We start from the raw sequence: 19,773 nt of genomic DNA, 5'->3' as shown, positions 1-19,773 counted from the left end.
ATATAATCCCCAGTGTTGGAGGTGGACCCTGGTGGGAGGTGTTATGGGTCATCAGGGTGGATCCCTCATGAATGGCATGAACGGCATGGTGCTGTCCTCAAGATAGTGAGTTCTACGGAGATCTGGTTTGTTTAAAAGAGTGTGACACTTTTCCTACTCTCTCTTGCTCCCACTCTCACCATGTGATGTGCTGGCTCCCCCTTCACCTTTCACCATGATTATAAACTTCCTGAGGCCCTCACTAGAAGCAGGTGTTGGCACTATGCATCATATCTACCCTGCAGAACTGTGAGCCAACTAAACTAAACCTCTTTTCTCTATACTACTCAGTCTCAGGTATTCCTTTTTAAGTGATGCAAGAATGGACTAACCGTTGGTACGAAAAATAAACTACTCCAAAAGTACTCCACAATGAACCATTCCAAGATGGCTACAGGATCAACCCACTTAATATTTTTATAAGTTATCTAGAACAAGAAACAATACTGAAATCTTCTAATATGAAGATGATGAGAAATGTCAATACTAACAAAGATCAACAATTAGGAAAACTAGGGAGATATATATAAAGAAACAAAAATCTACAACGAAGGTAAGCATAATATAATAGATTTAATGGATAATAAAACTTTCAAATCATGATGATCAAGTTCTTTAAAATCCTCATGGTAGGAGAAATCTTTCTTTCTTTCTTTCTTTCTTTTTTGAGACGGAGTCTCGCTCTGTTGCCCAGGCTGGAGTGCAGTGGCACACTCTTGGCTCACTGCAACCTCTGCCTCCTCGGTTCATGCAATTCTCCTGCCTCAGCCTCCAGAGTAGCTGGGACTACAGGTGTGCACCACCACGCCCGGCTAATTATTGTATTTTTAGTAGAGACGGGGTTTCACCATATTGGCCAGGCTGGTCTCGAACTCCTGAGCTCAAGTGATCCGCCCATATCGGCCTCCCAAAGTGCTGGGATTACAGGCATGAGCCACCACGCCTGGCCGAGAAATCTTAGATAAAGAACTGATAACCTAATTTTTTAATGAGATTGCAAAACAATCTATAACGGTTCACAAATGCTTTATATTCCCTAAAATGAAATACGGGGAACAAAGAAGACACTGAATAGCTACCAATGGTATTTCTCTACCCTAAACTGGTAATAAGCTACACTCTTAAGTAGTATTAGAACTTAAGATGAAATAGGTAAATACATGGGGCTAAAATAAGAAGGAAAGGATGTAGTTAGTTACTGGGAAGGACCTGCCTCCTACCTTAGCTCATAGATATTTACACTTGCATAGTCATTTAAGTTTAATTCTAAAAGCTGCTTGAATATTTCTGACATTAGCATAAATGTGTCCTTAACCAGGAGGTCCATGGAGTTTTAGGACTTCTGTGAATCCTGTTAAAGAACATGCAAAATTATGCATGTAAATATATGAAATTTTACGTAAAGATGATCCATACTTCTCATCAGATTCACCCTTTGACATCACACTTTATACCTGATGTGACCCAAGAAAGGTTAAGAATCAACCAGCAACCAGATTTTCCTGCCATGATCCAAAAAAACTGGAATTTTCTCCATCCTTTGGATAAAGCATGGAATAGAAGCTGTGGACTTCTTTTGAAAGTCTCTTTACACTTCATTATTGGCTATAATTCATTCACACCTCGTCTGAAGGTCCATTCTTAGACTTTGCTTAGACATTTTCTCAAAATAGAGACTTTAAAAACATCCATACCTATTAATTCCTATAAAAAGCTTTGATTTTTAAAAAGCATTTGAGGCAAAATGTTAGTTACCAGTTTTATAAATTAATAAAAATGCTCCATGATACTACAGCTCTCTGGTGCCTGAGAGCTTTGCTTCCATAGTCAAAATTCCTCAAGCTTGATTACAGGAGAGTCATTTTAAATCCTCTCTAGCAGGAAGAGTCTTTTCCTTTATGTAACACTACTAGACATTTACCTGGGCAGTAATATCTCTAACAGCATAAACAATGTTTCTTTTTAATCTTTTCTTGCCCAATATCACAAAGGCTACAAATACCACATGGTAGTACACATACCACAATGATAAAATATAATACATTTTCATGATACTTAGTATATATGTGACCAATCACCTAAGAGGAAATTGGCAGAAGAACAAAAGTAGAAACAAGTGACTCAGATGTCCAGCAGAGGTTCTGAAAAACATATACAGTACAGAAGTAAATCTACATTAGATCTGAATTCCAAATAAGGCAAACTCATAAATGAGAAGGGATTATTACACTCATAAAATAAGAGAGCTCTGGAAAGAGATCTGGGAGTCATTATATACTGTTTCCTGAACAGTAACATGTCCAATGTGCTGTTACAGTCAGAAAGGCCAATGGTAATAGTGGCCATTAGCAGAATGCATATCGGAAACAGAAAACAAAATACTACCTAAGTCTATTTTATATAAAACCATTTCTTAACAAGAGCCTGACAATCCATGTAAGGAAAATAAAATTTTTAGGAAGGTAAGGGCTGGGGGCTTCCCGTATGAAAGTGAACTATAAAACTTTTAAATCTACAGCCTGAAAATAATGCTGAAAGGTAACTGACTCAAAATGCACAGATTCCAAAGGCAAGAGGTAGTGATAGAGGGTGAACACAGATTATTTCACAAATAACAGAACCAGTGAAAACCCCAAAATCTCAAGTTTGGAGAAGAAATTAATTTATAGAGTAGAGGATGCTAATAGGTTATTTCGTAACTTCTTCTCACAATAATCCTGTGAGGAAAAAATTTACCATGTATTTCAACACAAATCTTTGGAAGAAAGATTAGAATGCAAAATGTCCTTCCCATATTTAATTTAAAAAGAAAAAAAATACTGATTGGATTCAGGCCCAGCATGGTGGCTCAAGCCTGTAAATCCAAGCACTTTGAGAGGCCAAGGCGGGCAGATTACTTGAGACCAGTTCAAGACCAGCCTGGCCAACATGGGGAAACCATCGTCTCTACTAAAAATACAGAAATTAGCTGGGCGTGGTGGCACACGCCTGTCATCTCAGCTACTCGGGAGGCTGAGGAAAGAGAATCACTTGAGCCTGGGAGGCGGAGGTTGCAGTAAGCCGAGATCATGCTACTGCACTCCAGCCTGGGCGAAAGAGCGAGGCTCCATCTCAAAAAAAAAAAGACTAACTGGATTCAGTAAAAAGCATCATTAGCTATTAATTTCACGTCTCTGTGAATGCAGTTTATTCTAAGTATTAAACACACACAAGAAGTTACTGAAGTTCACCACCATCAGGAACATACAATTTAATATGCAGTTTCGTATGGTACTATCTGCACTTCCTGATGTAGTTGTAGGCTTGCAGCACCCACAAGATAAACATGCTTATTAAAATAAAACTTTTTTTTTCCCAGACTAAGTCTTGCTCTGTTGCCGAGACTGGAGTGCAGTGGCGCGATCTCAGCTCACTGCAACCTCCACCGCACAGGTTCAAGCGATTCTCCTGCCCTGCCTTAGCCTCCTGAGTAGCTGGGATTACAGGCACCCGCCACCAGGCCCAGCTAATTTTTGTATTTTTAGTAGAGACAAGGTTTCACCATGTTGGCCAGGCTGGTCTCGAACTCCTGACCTCAGATGATCCACCTGCCTGAGCCTCCCAAAGTGCTGGGATTACAGGTGTGAGCTACCGTGTCTGGCCAAAATAAAATATTCATTCTCAAAAAATTATAGTAAGTACTAGAAGAAAATGTCATCAAATATTAAGCAGTGTTTTTAGAAAACAGAACAAATATGATGATCTTTTAAGAAACAGATTTATAAATACTCTAGATCCTTCCTCACCAAACAATGAGTGAAACATAGACTAAACAAAATGAAAGTAAAGAGAATAATTGAGGAATTATTTACTTAAAATCAACCCCACCATAAAACACACAACAGTTTACTTACTTTTAAACTACTTAAATATTTTAAGTAATCATTATTAATTTTTGGCAAGATTCTACAATTCTGCAGTTTCACAGGAATGACTTGGGGAAAATAATTTTAACTTAATCAATTATCCTTTTCCTCCTGAATACATCATGGAATATAGGAAACATTATTTTCTATAGTTTGTTATAACACAATGATGGAAAAGAATAAGTAAACAAAGATATAGAGAAAAATAAAAAGGAAATCTTATGACAATAAGTTCATTTAAAGCAGGGACTGCATTTAAGTGTTTGCCACATTCAAGGAGCTACCCAATAAAACTGCTTAGTAGTTAGTTAAATCTAATAGTAGTGCTTATGTCAAGCCACCTTGGTAAACTCTGGGCTGGGCTTTGCCCAGGAAACAAAGCACACCCCACACAGAATTCTCCCAATCTTTCCGTCACGCTGCATAAATGAGGCACAAGAAATAGCAAGAAATTTGGTACTGCCAAAATAAAATCACCTCAACCAAAAGCACATATCAAAGTCTCCAACTTGATACTGTGCTAAATATTGCATAAAGAAGTGCAGTCACTGTCTGGTTATCTATACCAGTGAAGAGGAGCCATGGAAATTGAACATGGACAGATCATCCACTCAGCTGATTTGGGGTCATAGCCCCTCTCTGCACAACATGGAAACTTAGCTGAAAAACAGAAAAGTAGCTCTAACTTAGCTAAGCAACAAAGGGTACATTCAGTCAATTCAGGAGCCCCCAACTAGAGGTCCCCACAATGTGGTTGCCATCCCAGGTGGAAATCTGGTCCCTAATTGTATCTGGGCAACAAAAGGCTCCAATGTGAGTCAAGACGTGAAACACTAAAATGGCACTGCAGTTAAAAAGCTGAGAAAAAAACGTCTATGAAAAAGTCATCTAGGGCTGGGCACAGTGGCTCAAGCCTGTAATCAGCATTTTGGGAGGCTGAGGCGGGCAGATCACGAGGTCAGATCAGGAGGTCAGGAATTCGAGACCAGTCTGGCCAACATGGCGAAACCCTGTCTCTACTAAAAATACGAAAATTAGCCAGGCATGATGGTGAGTGCCTGTAATCCCAGCTACTCGGGAGGCTGAGGCAGGAGAATTGCTTCAACCCAGGAGGTGGAGGTTGCAGTGAGCTGAGATGGTGCCACTGCACTCCAGCCTGGGCGACAGGTGCGAGACTCCATCTCAAAAAAAAAAAAAGAAAAAGAAAAAGTCACCTATTTTGTCACTAGACAATAGAGTTCTTCTGCCAACTAAGAACTTCAGTATTCTGAATCTACTAATTTTTGGAAATAAGGTCAACTAATTAATTTTTACAATATTCCTTTTAGATCTAAACAATGAATTTTGACTTTAAAGCCTTGAAACTGATTTAAAATACCTAAAAACTGCAAGGGCATCATCTTAAAGCAAAATAGCAAAATAATAGTGTTATTATATATATATATATTTAATTGGCTCAGTATTATATATCTCCATAAAACCTTTTATTCAATATTAATCACTGAATCTTTTATTCAAAAATTTAGTGATTTCTAAATAATACTTAACAGTTCACTTTTTGCCATATTCAGATTACACATTATATTAAAATCCTAATTAAAGCAACTTGACTGAGAAATAGAAAGTGAGGTGAGGGGAGAATACCCAATTTTTTAAATGAGCTTATTAATTCAATAGGTTTAATAATCAAAAATCCATCTGTTTTGCATGTCAGTGTAAAAGTGCTGCTCATTCCAGTTGAGGAAATAATGAAAATAAATAGTGACCTGAATAAAAATTAACTGCATGCATGGTTAGACTCATGGTCTGGGCTTCTTTATTTTGGATAAATTTTATTAAAATGGACTACCTCAGGTAAATGAAAGAACGATAGAAACACACATTTATTTAACAGTGTCCTTAAAAGAACAGAGCAGATTTTTAGAACTTGAATTGATAACCTCTTGTACTTATATGTGTGACCCATCTTACACTCAACTTATTATCCTCAAGCAAACGGCTCACTTTCAGACTATCTGTCCAAGAACAATGTTGCCCAGTTTTGCTCGTCCACAATTTTCTCGTTTTCTCTATTGCTCCTGCATGATCTCCACACCCATTGAAAAACTGGAGGGGGAAAGGAAAAAAAAGAAAAAACACTCTGCAAAAAGAAAACCATAAAGTCACCACACACTGAACAGAACCATTTCTGCCACCATTACTTGCTTACCTTATCTTCTCTAGTCTTAGCTTCCTCACCTAAAAGAAATAGTATAAAATAACCTTTTAGCCCTAAAAATTCTGTACCTCTATAAGACCTCACAGCCACCTCTGAAAGCTATTAATCAGATAAACAAAAACTCACATACGAAAAGCATTTTCATGACAAATATACAACAGAATAAGAATTTAGCTCAGTGTAAACTAGAGCTCTGTAGGGGAGCAAGTAGAAGTTTACCAAGCAAGCAATAGCATCAATGTAATTGTTCAGTTCCTTTTAGCAGATTTAATTATAACTATTTTAGAGCATGGTAACATGGCAAAATAGTAGATACATCTAATTAGTTTTTTAAAAAACTTAAAAATGATATTTTAAAATAATTTAAATAATATACATTATGAAACTTATTTTCATGTAATTTCGAATCAAATTAGAACTAGAATGAGCATAATACTTTATACATGAAGATACTGAGACTCAGGCTGATTCAGAGCTCTTTCCATGCTATCTCTTGTCTGTAATGCCACCTTCTATAATTTCAAATTAGTTTCTACATGGTAGAAATGCAAATTAAGTAAGGAGTGATTATGATCAAGCTTACAGCTCAATCTATAAGTTGAAAATGAGTAAGACTGCATGCATATCCATGTTTCCTTGACAAGGTGGGCTCTGCTTTACCATGCTTGCTAAAATTCTGCCTAAGGAAATCCCAGCCTAAGGAAATGTCTTTAAGTAAAGACCTAAAAGATTAATTACAGATCATGAGTGGGAGAAAAGTACATTTTGAGCAGAGGCAACCACCACATGTTCAAGGGTCCTTAGACAGGAAAAGAAAACTGTTTAAACACTACAAGTATGACTAGCATTGGAAAGATGTGATTGAAAAGGCAGGAAGGAGTCAGATCACAAAGGGACTTAAAGCCTTGTCAACATTTTGGGTTTTATTCTAAACCACTGAAATAAAGGAGGTCCTATCAGATTTGCATTTTGCATTGCATTTTGGCTATCATGTGAAGAAAAAAATTGGAGGGAAAACTCCAGAAAAAAAAAAAACTAAAAATTTACACTATAGGCCGGGCGCAGTGGCTCATGCCTATAATCCCAGCACTTTGGGAGGCCTAGGTGTGTAGATCACTTGAGGTCAGGAGTTTGAGACCAGCCTGGCCAACATGGTAAAACCCTGTCTCTACTAAAAATTCAAAAAAAAAAAAAAAAAAATAGCTGGGTGTGATGGTGCATGCCTGTAATCCCAGCTACTCGGGAGGCTGAGGCAGGAGAATCACTTGAACCCAGGAGATGAAGGTTGTAGTGAGCCGAGGTTGCACCACTGCACTCTAGCCTAGGTGACAGAGCAAGATTCTGTCTCAAAAAAAAAAAAAAATTTACACTATAATTTGGAAATGACTACTTCTCTTCTGCTAATATCCAAAACACATTCTGAGCCTCACAAAACAACATGTGACAGTAAACAGCACAGTTAAGAATTTACACTAAGTTCAAATATTATGTTATTAGCTGGCACGGTATTTTGGTTCATCAAATATTGAGATGATAAACCAAAAATAACAACTTTTATGTAATTAAATTAGTTTTAAGGAATTTAGGAGTATTATGCACATTTACCAGAATCTTTATAAAAAGCTAGAAAAAAATTATCAATAAATTAATCACTACTGATGTAAGTCACCTGGGTAAATATTTCACAGTGCCTCATTTCAAATGTTTTACACACTTAACAAAAATTGTGCTATAGTGTTAAGTACTTAAGATGACAAGACAGTACATAAAAATCAAATATTATGGTTACAATTAACGTGACAACTCCACATCTCTTTGTCTCTCACAGACTATATAATTAAAAGTTAATTGAATACCTTTCCAAAGAACCTCTTTTTCTGCCAGTGTTAGATATAGAACTCTTAGAGTGAGAGAGCAAAAGAAAGTTCTTCCTAGTTACACATTGCCAAGGACAAAAGTCAGACTAATCAAAAGATTCCCACCAAGAACTCCGTGACATCAACTAACATTTCACTGATAATTCTGCAAAAGAATATTCAGTATATACAGCCTTGATCTTTGTGAAATGGCTCATCTGTCAGGTATCTTTCATTTGCTATTCAAAATGACTAATCTAAAGGATGCTGCAAACTATGCAATGCAGATTTTCACTTCAAGTTAACAATGTAATTTTCTAAGTCAAAACCAACTGATATAAAATACTATTTACACAACAAGTTTAGTCTCTGAATACTATTATTCTATAAAAGCATGTTGTAAAGGTAGATGATCTTTGAAATAATCTAAAAGAAAAAATTTTTAATTTACTAGTAAGGATGCTTATAAATACACGGTATAATAATTAGCTAGGAAAAAATGAAGCTAAAACTACTGTAAAGAATAAATAATCACTAAAGAGTCTTCAGTCATAGGTTAAAATATTCTTCTCACATAAATATTTACATAATTTCATCCCTACCATCCTAGTAAAGTATTATGCTCTAATAAGAACTATCCTAATCTTCACTCAGCAATATTTTCAGGCTGATATTATTATTCTCATTTCCTTGAATAATATCCATACTCCAGGGCCATTTTCTTTCTCATATTCAATATCATGCATGCTTGTATCAAGGTTCCTTTCTTCATATCCTGTCACAGTATCAATCACTGCCTCCTGTCCACTCAATCCACTTTTGATTTATCAGCCGCCGTCTTTCTGGACTCCATAACTCGACCCAAACCATTTTAACAAGACATTGACAAATAGCACCCAGAATCACTTCAACCTGTTCCACTTAGTAAACTAAGAAACAGTAACTGTGACATCTCTGCATAAGTATTCCATTCTATTCCCCAGACTGATGTATATTAATGAGAAGATGGTATTTGAAATGCTTCTTCCACATCAGCATCTAATATGATCAAATTAGGAAATGGGATGATTTATTAAATTTTGTAGAGCTGAAATATTTCTTTATATCGCTATATGTGTGGTTTCAGAAAGTGAGCTGTTGCTTTCAATTTTTCTACTGAAGATATGCCTGCATTTCACAGACGAATTATTGTCTTTAAAAAGATTGCAAGAAGGCAAAATGTTATTAAGCAAATGCTCAGTAAAACAAACTAAATCGGTTTTAAAATTCCTAATTTAATGTAAATCTTGGTTGTTTCACTGAAATTCAGTTTGTGATCTTATTTAGTCATATTTGCATCGTACTGTCTTGCTGTAGGACAGTTTTAAATTTATAGCATTACCAAGCAGCTTCACTTCTTGACTTTTAAGATATGTCCTCAATAAAATAAATAATTGCTCTCTAAGCACATATTTTGTTCTCATTTTCAGATACAAGACAAAATAAAGATCAATAGGTTAATAAAAGAATAAAATAAAAATAGAAAATCAACTGGATCATTTCTATAATTTTCATAATTAGATATTAAAATGTTTTCATTAAAGTGATCCCCAATTTAAAATTCAATAACTGTTTCATGCATAGTTTAAACTTTAAACAATAAATTAGTTTTTCATATTACATTTGGATATGAAAGGGACATTCAATACATTCACAATAAAAATAAAATGAGTTAGAATAAATGTAACATTCATATTTTCCTTAAAGAAATTCTCTTCTTACTTCATCTTCTATTTTCCAGATATCCGTTTATTCCAGAAGTCAAACTCTACACTCATCTCAAAACTAGAGGATTTCCAAGAACAAAACTACATTTAAGTCTATTTCTAGGCTGATCCCAACATACTGGGCATACTTAATCATTTTCTAATAGAGTTGCCAAAGATTTCTTCCTGTTCATGGACAAATTGAAGGATTACAAATAAATGAATTCTGAAGGGGATCTGACTTTGTTCATTGATTAGAAAACAGCTGTAAAATTTAATAATGCAATACAATGAGGGTAGTATTTGAGAAAAGGAAAAACTACAAAAACAAGGAAAGGATAGCTCATCCAGTATAAAATTAATTGTGATTCTCAGATATTTACTACTTAGATGTTATGTGAATAGGGATCATGTGGTCACTGTCACATGAATGGAATAGCAATCCTGCAATTTTAAAGAGACTAACCTAATTTTTAAGTTCAAAAAACTCAGTATTTTTCAAGTTGAAGAAATAACATAAAGAGTACTACAATGTTAAAATGTAGTCCAATCTTTCTACCCAATAATCGAGAAAAAGGTACCAGAAAAATATCATCAGACATGCTGTCCTTTGTTCCTCAGATAAAAGCATGGAGAAATGATAATTAAGCCTTTTAAAAAAGTCTGTTAAACTACTAAAATATGATAAATTAGAAGTAAATTCACAAGTATGTTCTAGTATGTAATACAAAGAAATAATAATCTAAATGATTTCTTGGCTGGGTAGGGTGGCACATACCTGTAATCCCTGCACTTAGTGAGGCCAAGGCAGGGGGATCGCTTGAGCTCAGGAATTTGAGACCAGCCTGGGCAACATGGTGAAACCCCATCTCCGCCAAAAATACAAAAATCATAGTTGGGTGTGGCGGTGTGTACCTGTAGTCCCAGCTACTCAGGAGGCTGAGGTAGGAGGATACCTTGAGTGAAGGAGGTAAAGGCTACAGTGAGCCAAGATTGCACCACTGCACTCCAGCCCAGGTGACAGAGCAACACTCTGTCTCAAATGAATAAATAAAATATAATAAAATGACTTCTAAAGAAAACAATAGCATTTATGCTGGCCTTTACAGTGTGCAATGTACGTTCAGTATATTATTTTACTAGATAAATGCATTTTCTAAAATTATATTACTTTTTCAAATTAATAAATATTTGTTACTTGTTCTAATACATTATTAACAAAAATTTCCCTAATTTTCTCTAATATACAATAATTGATCTTTTCCCTAACACCCTTTACACTTGGAGTCTACAGGTGTACGGTTTCAAGAAATCATGAGGCAACAATTACCTCATGTCACATTCACAAAATGTCTTCGATCTGACATCTTGAATCAAAAGCAAAGTATACCACTATGAAAGAAAAAATATTCATGCAAAAGAACCCGGAGAGTGAACAGCAACAGGAAACATTTTGGGAGTACCAAGTTCATGAGTATATCTGTCACTTCAAATCCCTCAATGCTACCCACACACAATGGGTGTTTTGGGTATGGTACAAAATGAACATATCCACATTATTTCAATTCCACATTAGGCAATAAAACAAAAATCACGCTGACCATGGGGTCTTCAGTACACAGAAATGACTAACAAAGTCAGACAAAAAATCAAGAGATAAGTGACAACAAAAAAAAGACGAAAATGTATTCAAAAATAAACCATAATCATCCCACTAGATAAAGAAAAAGCTTTTAACAAAAACCAACAGTGATTGGTACTAACAAATTCCCAGCAAATAAGAAATATGGTGGTGTTCTTCTTCAGTCTTATAAAAGGCAACCACAAGAAACTTAGTTAATATATATTTAAAAGCACATGTACCCTAGAACTTAACGTATAATAAAAATATATATATAAACAAAAAATTATTAAAGACAAAAATAAAAAAATTTAAAAAATTAAAGCCAAAGACTGAATACTTTCCTCCTAAGATAGGAAAAAAGGCAAGTTTGCCCACGTTCATCACTTTTCTTCAGCATAGAAGTAGATCCTAGACACTGCAATGAGCCAAGAAAACTACAGAAATAGCAAACAATTCTAAAAAGATGTAAAACTCAGTTTTCAGGTAATTAATTGTTTTCATGGAAAATCTTAAGCTATCTTCAGAATATCTGCTAGAGCTAATAAGAGTGGAAAGGTTACAGGATACAAACTAAACATACAAAAATATGTAAAATATAAAAGGTACAAAACATATACAACATGTACAAAATTACTTATATTTCTACATACACTAATCCAAAAATCCAAAATACTCCAAACTCTGAAACTTTCTGAGTGCCAGAATGATGCCACAAGTGGAAAATCCCATATCTGAGACCTTTGCTTTCTGATGGTTTAATGTACACAAACTTTGTTTCATACACAAAATAATTTAAAAAGCTATTTAAAATTATTCAGGCTACATGTATAAGGTATATATGAAACATAAATTTTGTGTTTAGACTTGGGTGTTATCCCCAAGATATCTCATTATGTATATGTAAATATTACAAAATCTGAAAAAATCCAAAATCCAAAACACTTTAGGTCCCAAGTATTTCAGATAAGGAATATTCAACCTGTACTCAACAAATAATTGGAAAATAAAATGTTAAAATAATTCCATTTTCAATAGTGTCAAAAAGTGGAAATAAATTTAACAAAATATGTATGCTATAGACTGAATGTTTGTGTCCTCAAAAATTCATATGCTGAAACCCTAATGACCAATGTGATAGTATCTGAAGATGGGTCTGGTGGGAGGTAATTAGGTCATGAGAGTGGAGCCCTCATGACAGGATTCATGGCCTTCTAAGAAGAGACAAGAGAGAATTTGCTTCCTCTCTATGATCTCCAAAATGTAACATGGGACACAAGAAGAAGACAGCCATCTGTCAACCTAAAAGAGGGCCCTCACCAGAACTAGACCATGCTGTCACCCTGATCTCTAACCTCCCAGGCACCAGAACTATAAGAAATGTATTTATGTTGTTTAAGTCACACAGTATCTTGTCACAGCTGCCCTAACTGTGTAAAACCACTATAATGAAAACTATATAACATTGTTTGGAGAAACTAAAGAAAAGCAAAATAAATGGAGAGATACAACATGTTCATAAAATAAAACATTCTATGATGTCAATACTCCTATTCTACTGATTCAATAAACATCCAATCAAAATCCCAGCAAGCTTTTGACAAAATTGTCAAGTTGATTCTAAAATTTATATGAAAATGTAAACAATAACACCTAACTTTAAGACTTACTATAGAACCAAAGTAATCAAAATTGTCTAAGACTAGTATAAAAACAGACAAAGGAATGGAACCAAATAAACAATCCAGAAATAGAGTCACATTCGTATAGTTAGCTGGTTTTCGACAGAGGTACCAAGACTACTCAGTAAGAAAATAGGGCTAGACTGGCCAGGCGTGGTGGCTTACGCTTGTAATCCCAGCACTTCGGGAGGCCAAGGCGGGTGGATCACTTGAGGTCAGGAGTTCAAGACCAGCCTGGCCAACATGGTGAAACCCCATCTCTCCAAAAATTACAAAAATTAGCTGGGCGTGGTAGTGGGCACCTGTAATCCCAGCTACCCAGGAGGCTGAGGCACGAGAATCACTTGAACCCAGGAGGCAGAGGTTGCAGTGAGATGAGAATTGCGCCACTATACTCTAGTCTCGGCAATAGAGAGAGACTCAGTCTCAAAAAAAAAAAAAAAAAGAAAGAAATAAAGAAATGTTCCTAGATCTCCGTATGAAGAAAATAATTGAACCTAACCCCCTATCTCATATGATACACAAAAATTAATTTGAATCATCAGGCAACCCCAAAGTAACTGCTACAGAAGAAAACCACTGAGAGATGCTAAAGTTAGTAAGTGAAAGGTTGAGGAGATGCGCAGAATATTTATAGTTAGAAAATATCTCTCCCAAGATATCTATCAACTACAAAAGGAAAGATAGTAACTTCACAGGTGAAACCTGGCACCTTAACTACATGATCAAGGTTAACACCACTATGACATAGTAGTATCACAGACCCCTTGATATGATGCAATAAAAAGTACACAATGTCATTTCTCTCGTATTCTTGCCAAAAATGCATAGCTCACTCTAATCACGAGAAAACATCACACAAACTCAGGCTGAGGGGCAATCTACAAAATAAACACCATTATTCCTCAAAAGGGCCAAAGTCATGAAAGACAAGCACAGACTCATCTTTGGATGAGGAACTCTCGTAGACTGGAGGAGACTAAGAAGAGATTAACAACTAAATGCAATATAGAATCCTGGATTGGATCCTGGAGCAGAAAAAGAACGTTATGAGAAAACTGATAAGATTTATAGTCTAGTTACTAGAACTGTATCAATGTTAATGTCCTGCTTTCGATTACTGTACCAGGTGAGGTGATATGAGGGGTATAAGGAAATTCTGTATTATTTTTTACAGCTTTTCTGTTAGTCTAAAATTAGTTTAAAATAAAGGTTAGAAAGAGCCTGTAAGAAACAAAAAAAGTTAACTTGAGAATGATGATGGCAAGATGGCAGTATAGGAAATCCCAGCCCTCATTCCCCCAAGAAAGACACTGATAAAACAATATACAAACCAAAATACCTGTATGGAACTTCAAAAAACAGTTAAGAAGTTGCAGTACTCCAGGCAAGTGCAAAGCCAAGTACAACCTCACTGAAATAATTAAGAACCATTTTACTTTACCTGCCCCTAAGGCCAGCAAATCTCCATTCAGCTCATGGCTTTTAGGGTAACGGATTGGGGAAAAGAGAAGCATGGAATGTAAGTCCAACATTCTGACTTTTCTGAGGGCCACCCAAGGGATGGGTTTCTGTCTTGCCTGGAGCACTAATGGAAACAGCATAGGTTAGATTTCTGGGTGCCAAAAAAAGCAAAAGAGAACAGAAACAGATTGCTATGGCACCAGAGGGCCAGCAGTACCAAAGACAGAGACTGGGATGACTCAGCACCATTGGGAAAAGACATCTAACTTGTTTCTTCATCAGAAGTGAGAGAGAAGAGTGAAGTACATGCTTCAAATATTCCAGCATTTTGGAGAGCTGCCAGAGGGAATGATATCTCTCACCTGCTAAACGGTGCTGATGAGGAAGCTGGCATATATTGAGAAAAGCTGATTGGTGAAGGACTTTCCCCATAAGAAGCCAGTCCATAAAGACTAGGAAAGGCAGCTGTTTTTTAAAATTGCATAAAAACTCAGCCAAAAAAAAAAAAAAATCACAAGGCAGTCAAAGAAAGAAGGAAACCTAGCCCAATCAAAGGAACCAAATAAATTGCCAGAAACCACCTCAAAGAAACTGAGATCTGTAAATTACCTGACAAAGAGATAAAAACAGTTGTCTTAAAGCTCAATGATCCAAAAAAGAACACAGATGCACAACTAAATGAAGTCAAGAGAACAAAGTATAAACAAAACCAAGACTATCAACAAAGAGAAATTACATAAAAAAAGCAAAAATGCTAATGCCAAAGAATACAATAGCTGAATTGAAAAATTCACTAGAGAGGTTCAGTAGCAAATGCAGTCAAGCAGAAGAATAAAATCAGAAAACACAAAGAAAGGTCAATTTAAAATTATTGAGTCAGGGAAGCAAACAAGAAAAAGAATAAAGAAAAGTGAAGGAAGCCTAAGGAACTAGAAGACATCATTAAACAGACCAATATACGTATTATGGAGTTATAGAAGAAGATAGAGAAAGAAACAGAGAGTTTACTGTGGAGTTAAGAAGAAGAAACAGAAATGAACAGAGAGCTTATTTGAAGACATAATGGCTAAAAACTTCCCAAATCTGAGAAAACAAATAGGCACCCAAATTTAAGAAGTTCAAAAGACTTCATCCTTTCACTTCAAGAGTGAAGTAAAAGAGGCCCACATAGACACATTATAATCAAATTAACAAAAGTTAAAGGCAAAGAGAGAATCTTGAAAGCAGCAAGAGAAAAGTAAATTGTCATACACAAGGGAGCTTTCATAAGATTTCAGCAATTTTGCAGAGGAAACATTACAAGCCAGAAAGGAATCAGGTGATATATTCAAAGTGCTGAAAGCAAAAAACAAAAACAAAAACAAAAAAAACCCTGTCAATCAAGAACACTATATCAAGCAAAATTGTTCTACAAGAACAAAAGACAAATCAAATCTTTCCCAGATAAACAAAAGCTAAGAGAGTTCTTCACTACCAGACCTGCCTTACAAGAAATACTAAGAGGAGTCCTGCAAGTGGAAATGAAACGACACTAGACAGCAACACAAAAGTACATGAAAACATAAAGCTCACTGGTAAAGGTAAATATATACACAAGTACAGAGTACACTAACACTGTAATGGTGGTATGTAAAACATTTTTAATTCAGATATAGAATTGAAAAGATGACAGTATAAAAAATAACTAACTATAAGCTATATTAATGGATACAATAAGATGTAAACTGTGATATCAATAACATAAAATAGAAGTGGAGAAACATACAAGAGCAGTATTTTTGTATAAAGTCAAAGGTTATTACCAACTTAAAATAGACAATGTTTTGTGTAAGCCTCATGGCAACCACAAAGAAAATACCTATAGAACATATACAAAATAAAATCAGAAAAAAAATCATAGCATGTCAATACAAAAATCAACAAAACAAAAAGGAAGGCAGCAGGAGACATGAGAGACAAAATAGCTATAAGGCAGAAAACAATCAACAAAATGGCAACAGTAAGTCCTTCCCCATCAGTAATTACTGTAAATGTAACTGGATTAAACTCCCCAAACAAAACACACAAAAGTAGCTGAATGAATTTTTCAAAACACACACTCATACACACAAAATACAATTACAGTATATGCTGTTTACAAAAGATGTGCCTTAGATGTAAAGACACACATATACTGAAAAAGATGAAAAAGATAATCCATACAAATGGTACAAAAAAAGAGCAGAAGTGGCCACACTTATATAAGACAAAATAGACTTTAAGTCAAAGACTGTCACAAGAAAAAAAGAAAATTATATAATGATAAATGGGTCATTATTCTGGAATATATAACAATTATATATATATGCACCTAAGACCAGAGCACTCAAATATATAAAGTAAACATTGCCAGAATGGAAGGGAGAAGTATTTAGTAACATAGTAATAGTAGGATATTTCAATAATCCACTTTCAATAATGGACAGAAAAATAAGACATAAGATAAGAGGACCTGAACAACACTACAGATGAATTAGACCTAACATAAATACACAGAACACTCCACACAACAGCAGCAAAATATGCATTCTTCTCAAGTGTACATGGAACATTCTCCACGACAGATTTCATGTTAGGCCACAAAACAAGTCTTAACAAATTTAATAAGACCGAAATCATAGCAAATATCTTTTTGAAACACAAAGAAATGAAACTAGACATCAATAGCAGTAGAAAAATCAGAAAATCCACAAATATGTAGAAATTAAACTACACACTCTTGAACAACCAAATACACCAAAGAAGAAATCATAAGATAAATTAGAAAATACCTTTAAACAAATGAAAACACAAACACACATAGTAAAACTTAAGAGAAACAGCAAAAGCAATACTGAAAGGAAAGTTTTAGCATGAACACCTACATTTAAGAAAAAAAGAAAAGTCTCATATCAAACTTAATACTTCAAGGAACTAAATAAAGAACAAATTAAACCAAAAATTATCCAAAGAAAGAAAATAAAAATGATTAGAGAAAAAAAATAAATAAAATAGAGAACAGAAAAACTTTAGAAAAAAATCAACAAAACTAAGAGTTTTTTGAAAAACAACAACAAAATTAACAAGTACTTAGTTAGATTAAGAAAAAATGAGGCCGGGCAAGGTAGATCATACCTATAATGCCAGCACTTTGGAAGGATAAGGTGGGAGGACCAGTTGACACCAGGAGTTGGAGACTAGCCTGGGCAATATGGTAAGACTGATTTCTACAAAACATACTTTAAAAAGTCAGCCAGGCCTGGTGGTGTATGCTTGTATTTCTAGCCACTTAGGAGACTGAGGCGAGAAGATCATTGAGCCCAGGAGTTTGAGGCTGCAGTGAGCTGACTGCACCAATACACCCAAGCCTGGGTGACAGAGCAACACCTCACCTCCAAAAAAAAAAAAAAAGAAAGAAAGAAAGAAAAAGAAAAAATATCAGAAGCGTAATAACTAAAATCAGAAATGAAACAGCAGACATTACAGTTGATGCCACAAACATTGAAAGGATTATAAAAGACTACTAAGAATGCTAATAAACTGGATAACCTAGAAAAAGTGGATAAATTCCTAGAAACATACCACCTACCAAGACTGAATCATGAAGGAAGAGAAAATCTTAACAGACCTATAACTAACAAGGAGATTGAATCAGTAAGCAAAAACCTTCTAACAAAGAAAAGCCCAGGAGCAGATAGCTTCACTGCAGAATTCCACCAAACATTTAAAAAGAAATTAATGTCAATCCTTTTCAAAATCTTCCAAAAAACTGAAAAGGAGGGAGTACTTCCAAACTCATTTTATCAGGCCAGCATTACTCTGATACCAACGCCAGACAAATATATTACAAGAAAACTGCAAGCCATAAGTCCCTGATGAATACTGACACAAAAATCCTTAACAAAATACTAGTAAACTCATGTCTGGGGAACGCACGTGCTACCACCACCGGGCTGAAAAAAAGAAACCCAACCTAGCCTACTAGACAATGAGAAGCCACGTACACCCCGGCCAATAGCCAGAACCAAATGCAAGATATATGAGTGAGGCCACATTAGACCATCCAGTTCCAATCAAGCTATCAGATGACTAACTGCATGAATGACCCCAGGTGAAAAAAAAATAAGTGCCAGCTAAGCTCAATCAAAATTATATAATTATAAGAAAATAAATGATTGTTGCTTTACATCGCTGAATTTGGGAATAATTTGTTACAAAGCAATAAATACTTAATAAGGCATACCTTCTTGTTCTGCTTTTTGACCTAGACCTCTGAACTCTATAGGATTTCCCTCGACCCCTTGAACGACTTCGACTTCGTTTCCTTCTGGAGCCATAAGAAGAGCTACTGCTTGATCGATGCCTGCGTCTGAAATAAAATATAATCAAAGATCACTGCTATAAAAATTTTTATTATGAGCATTAAGGAAAAACCTTCTAGATTCTAAAGAATCATCTGATTTTTACTGTCTCACTGTCTCCTGGAAGCAAATAGAGATAAATTAAAATGTTATTTCTCTTGAACAGTCATATGACTGGTTCATAACTTAGTGATTGGATCAGTACTAATTAAGGTATTAAGGGTCTTAGAATCTTTCCAAATATCATCAGATTATATGGTATGAAAACTAAACCAAGGCCAGGCTCAGTAGCTCATGCCTGTAATCCCAACATGTTGGGAGGCCGAGGCAGGAGGATCGCTTGAGGCCAAGAATTCGATACCAGCTTGGGCAACACAGCAAGGCCAAATCTCCACAAAAAATAAAAATAAAAAAACTGAGCTAGGCATGGTGGCACATGCCTCTAGTACTAGCTATTCAGGAAGCTGAGGTGGGAGGATCCCTTGAGTCCAAAAGATATGACTGCACCGCTGCACTCCCGCCTGAGTGACAGAGCAAGATCTTGTCTCTAAAAAAATTTAAAATTAAGGCCAGGCACGGTGGCTCACGCCTGTAATCCCAACACTTTGGGAGGCCGAGGAGGGCAGATCACCTGAGGTCAGGAGTTCAAGACCAGCCTGACCAACATGGTGAAACCCTGTCTCTACTGAAAATACAAAACTAGCTGGGCATAGTGGTGCATGCCTGTAATCCCGGCTACTTGGAAGGCTGAGAAGAACTGCTTGAACCTGGGAGGCAGAGGCTGCAGTGAGCTGAGATCACGCCATTGTACTCCAGCCTGGACAACAAGAGCAAAACTCCGTTGCAGCACTGTTCACAATAGCA

General features: G+C 35.7%; 1 protein-coding gene across 4 annotated transcripts in view; it reads right to left on the bottom strand.

Annotated features, from left to right (window-relative positions):
* The window catches only part of RSRC1 (arginine and serine rich coiled-coil 1), a 483,059-nt gene that overhangs the window by 446,172 nt on the left and 17,114 nt on the right, over nucleotides 1-19,773 (bottom strand). For all 4 annotated transcript variants that reach the window (XM_063603003.1, XM_057301951.2, XM_057301952.2 and 1 more), the window contains exon 3: nucleotides 18,792-18,917. In XM_063603003.1, the coding sequence (XP_063459073.1) occupies nucleotides 18,792-18,917 (126 nt within the window). The remainder of the gene's footprint in view (nucleotides 1-18,791; nucleotides 18,918-19,773) is intronic.

Source organism: Pan paniscus, chromosome 2 (genome assembly GCF_029289425.2).
Source record: "Pan paniscus chromosome 2, NHGRI_mPanPan1-v2.0_pri, whole genome shotgun sequence".
Taxonomy (NCBI): domain Eukaryota; kingdom Metazoa; phylum Chordata; class Mammalia; order Primates; family Hominidae; genus Pan; species Pan paniscus.
The sequence above is the reverse complement of the archived record's forward strand: the minus strand, read 5'-3'. Positions and strand labels throughout refer to the sequence as shown.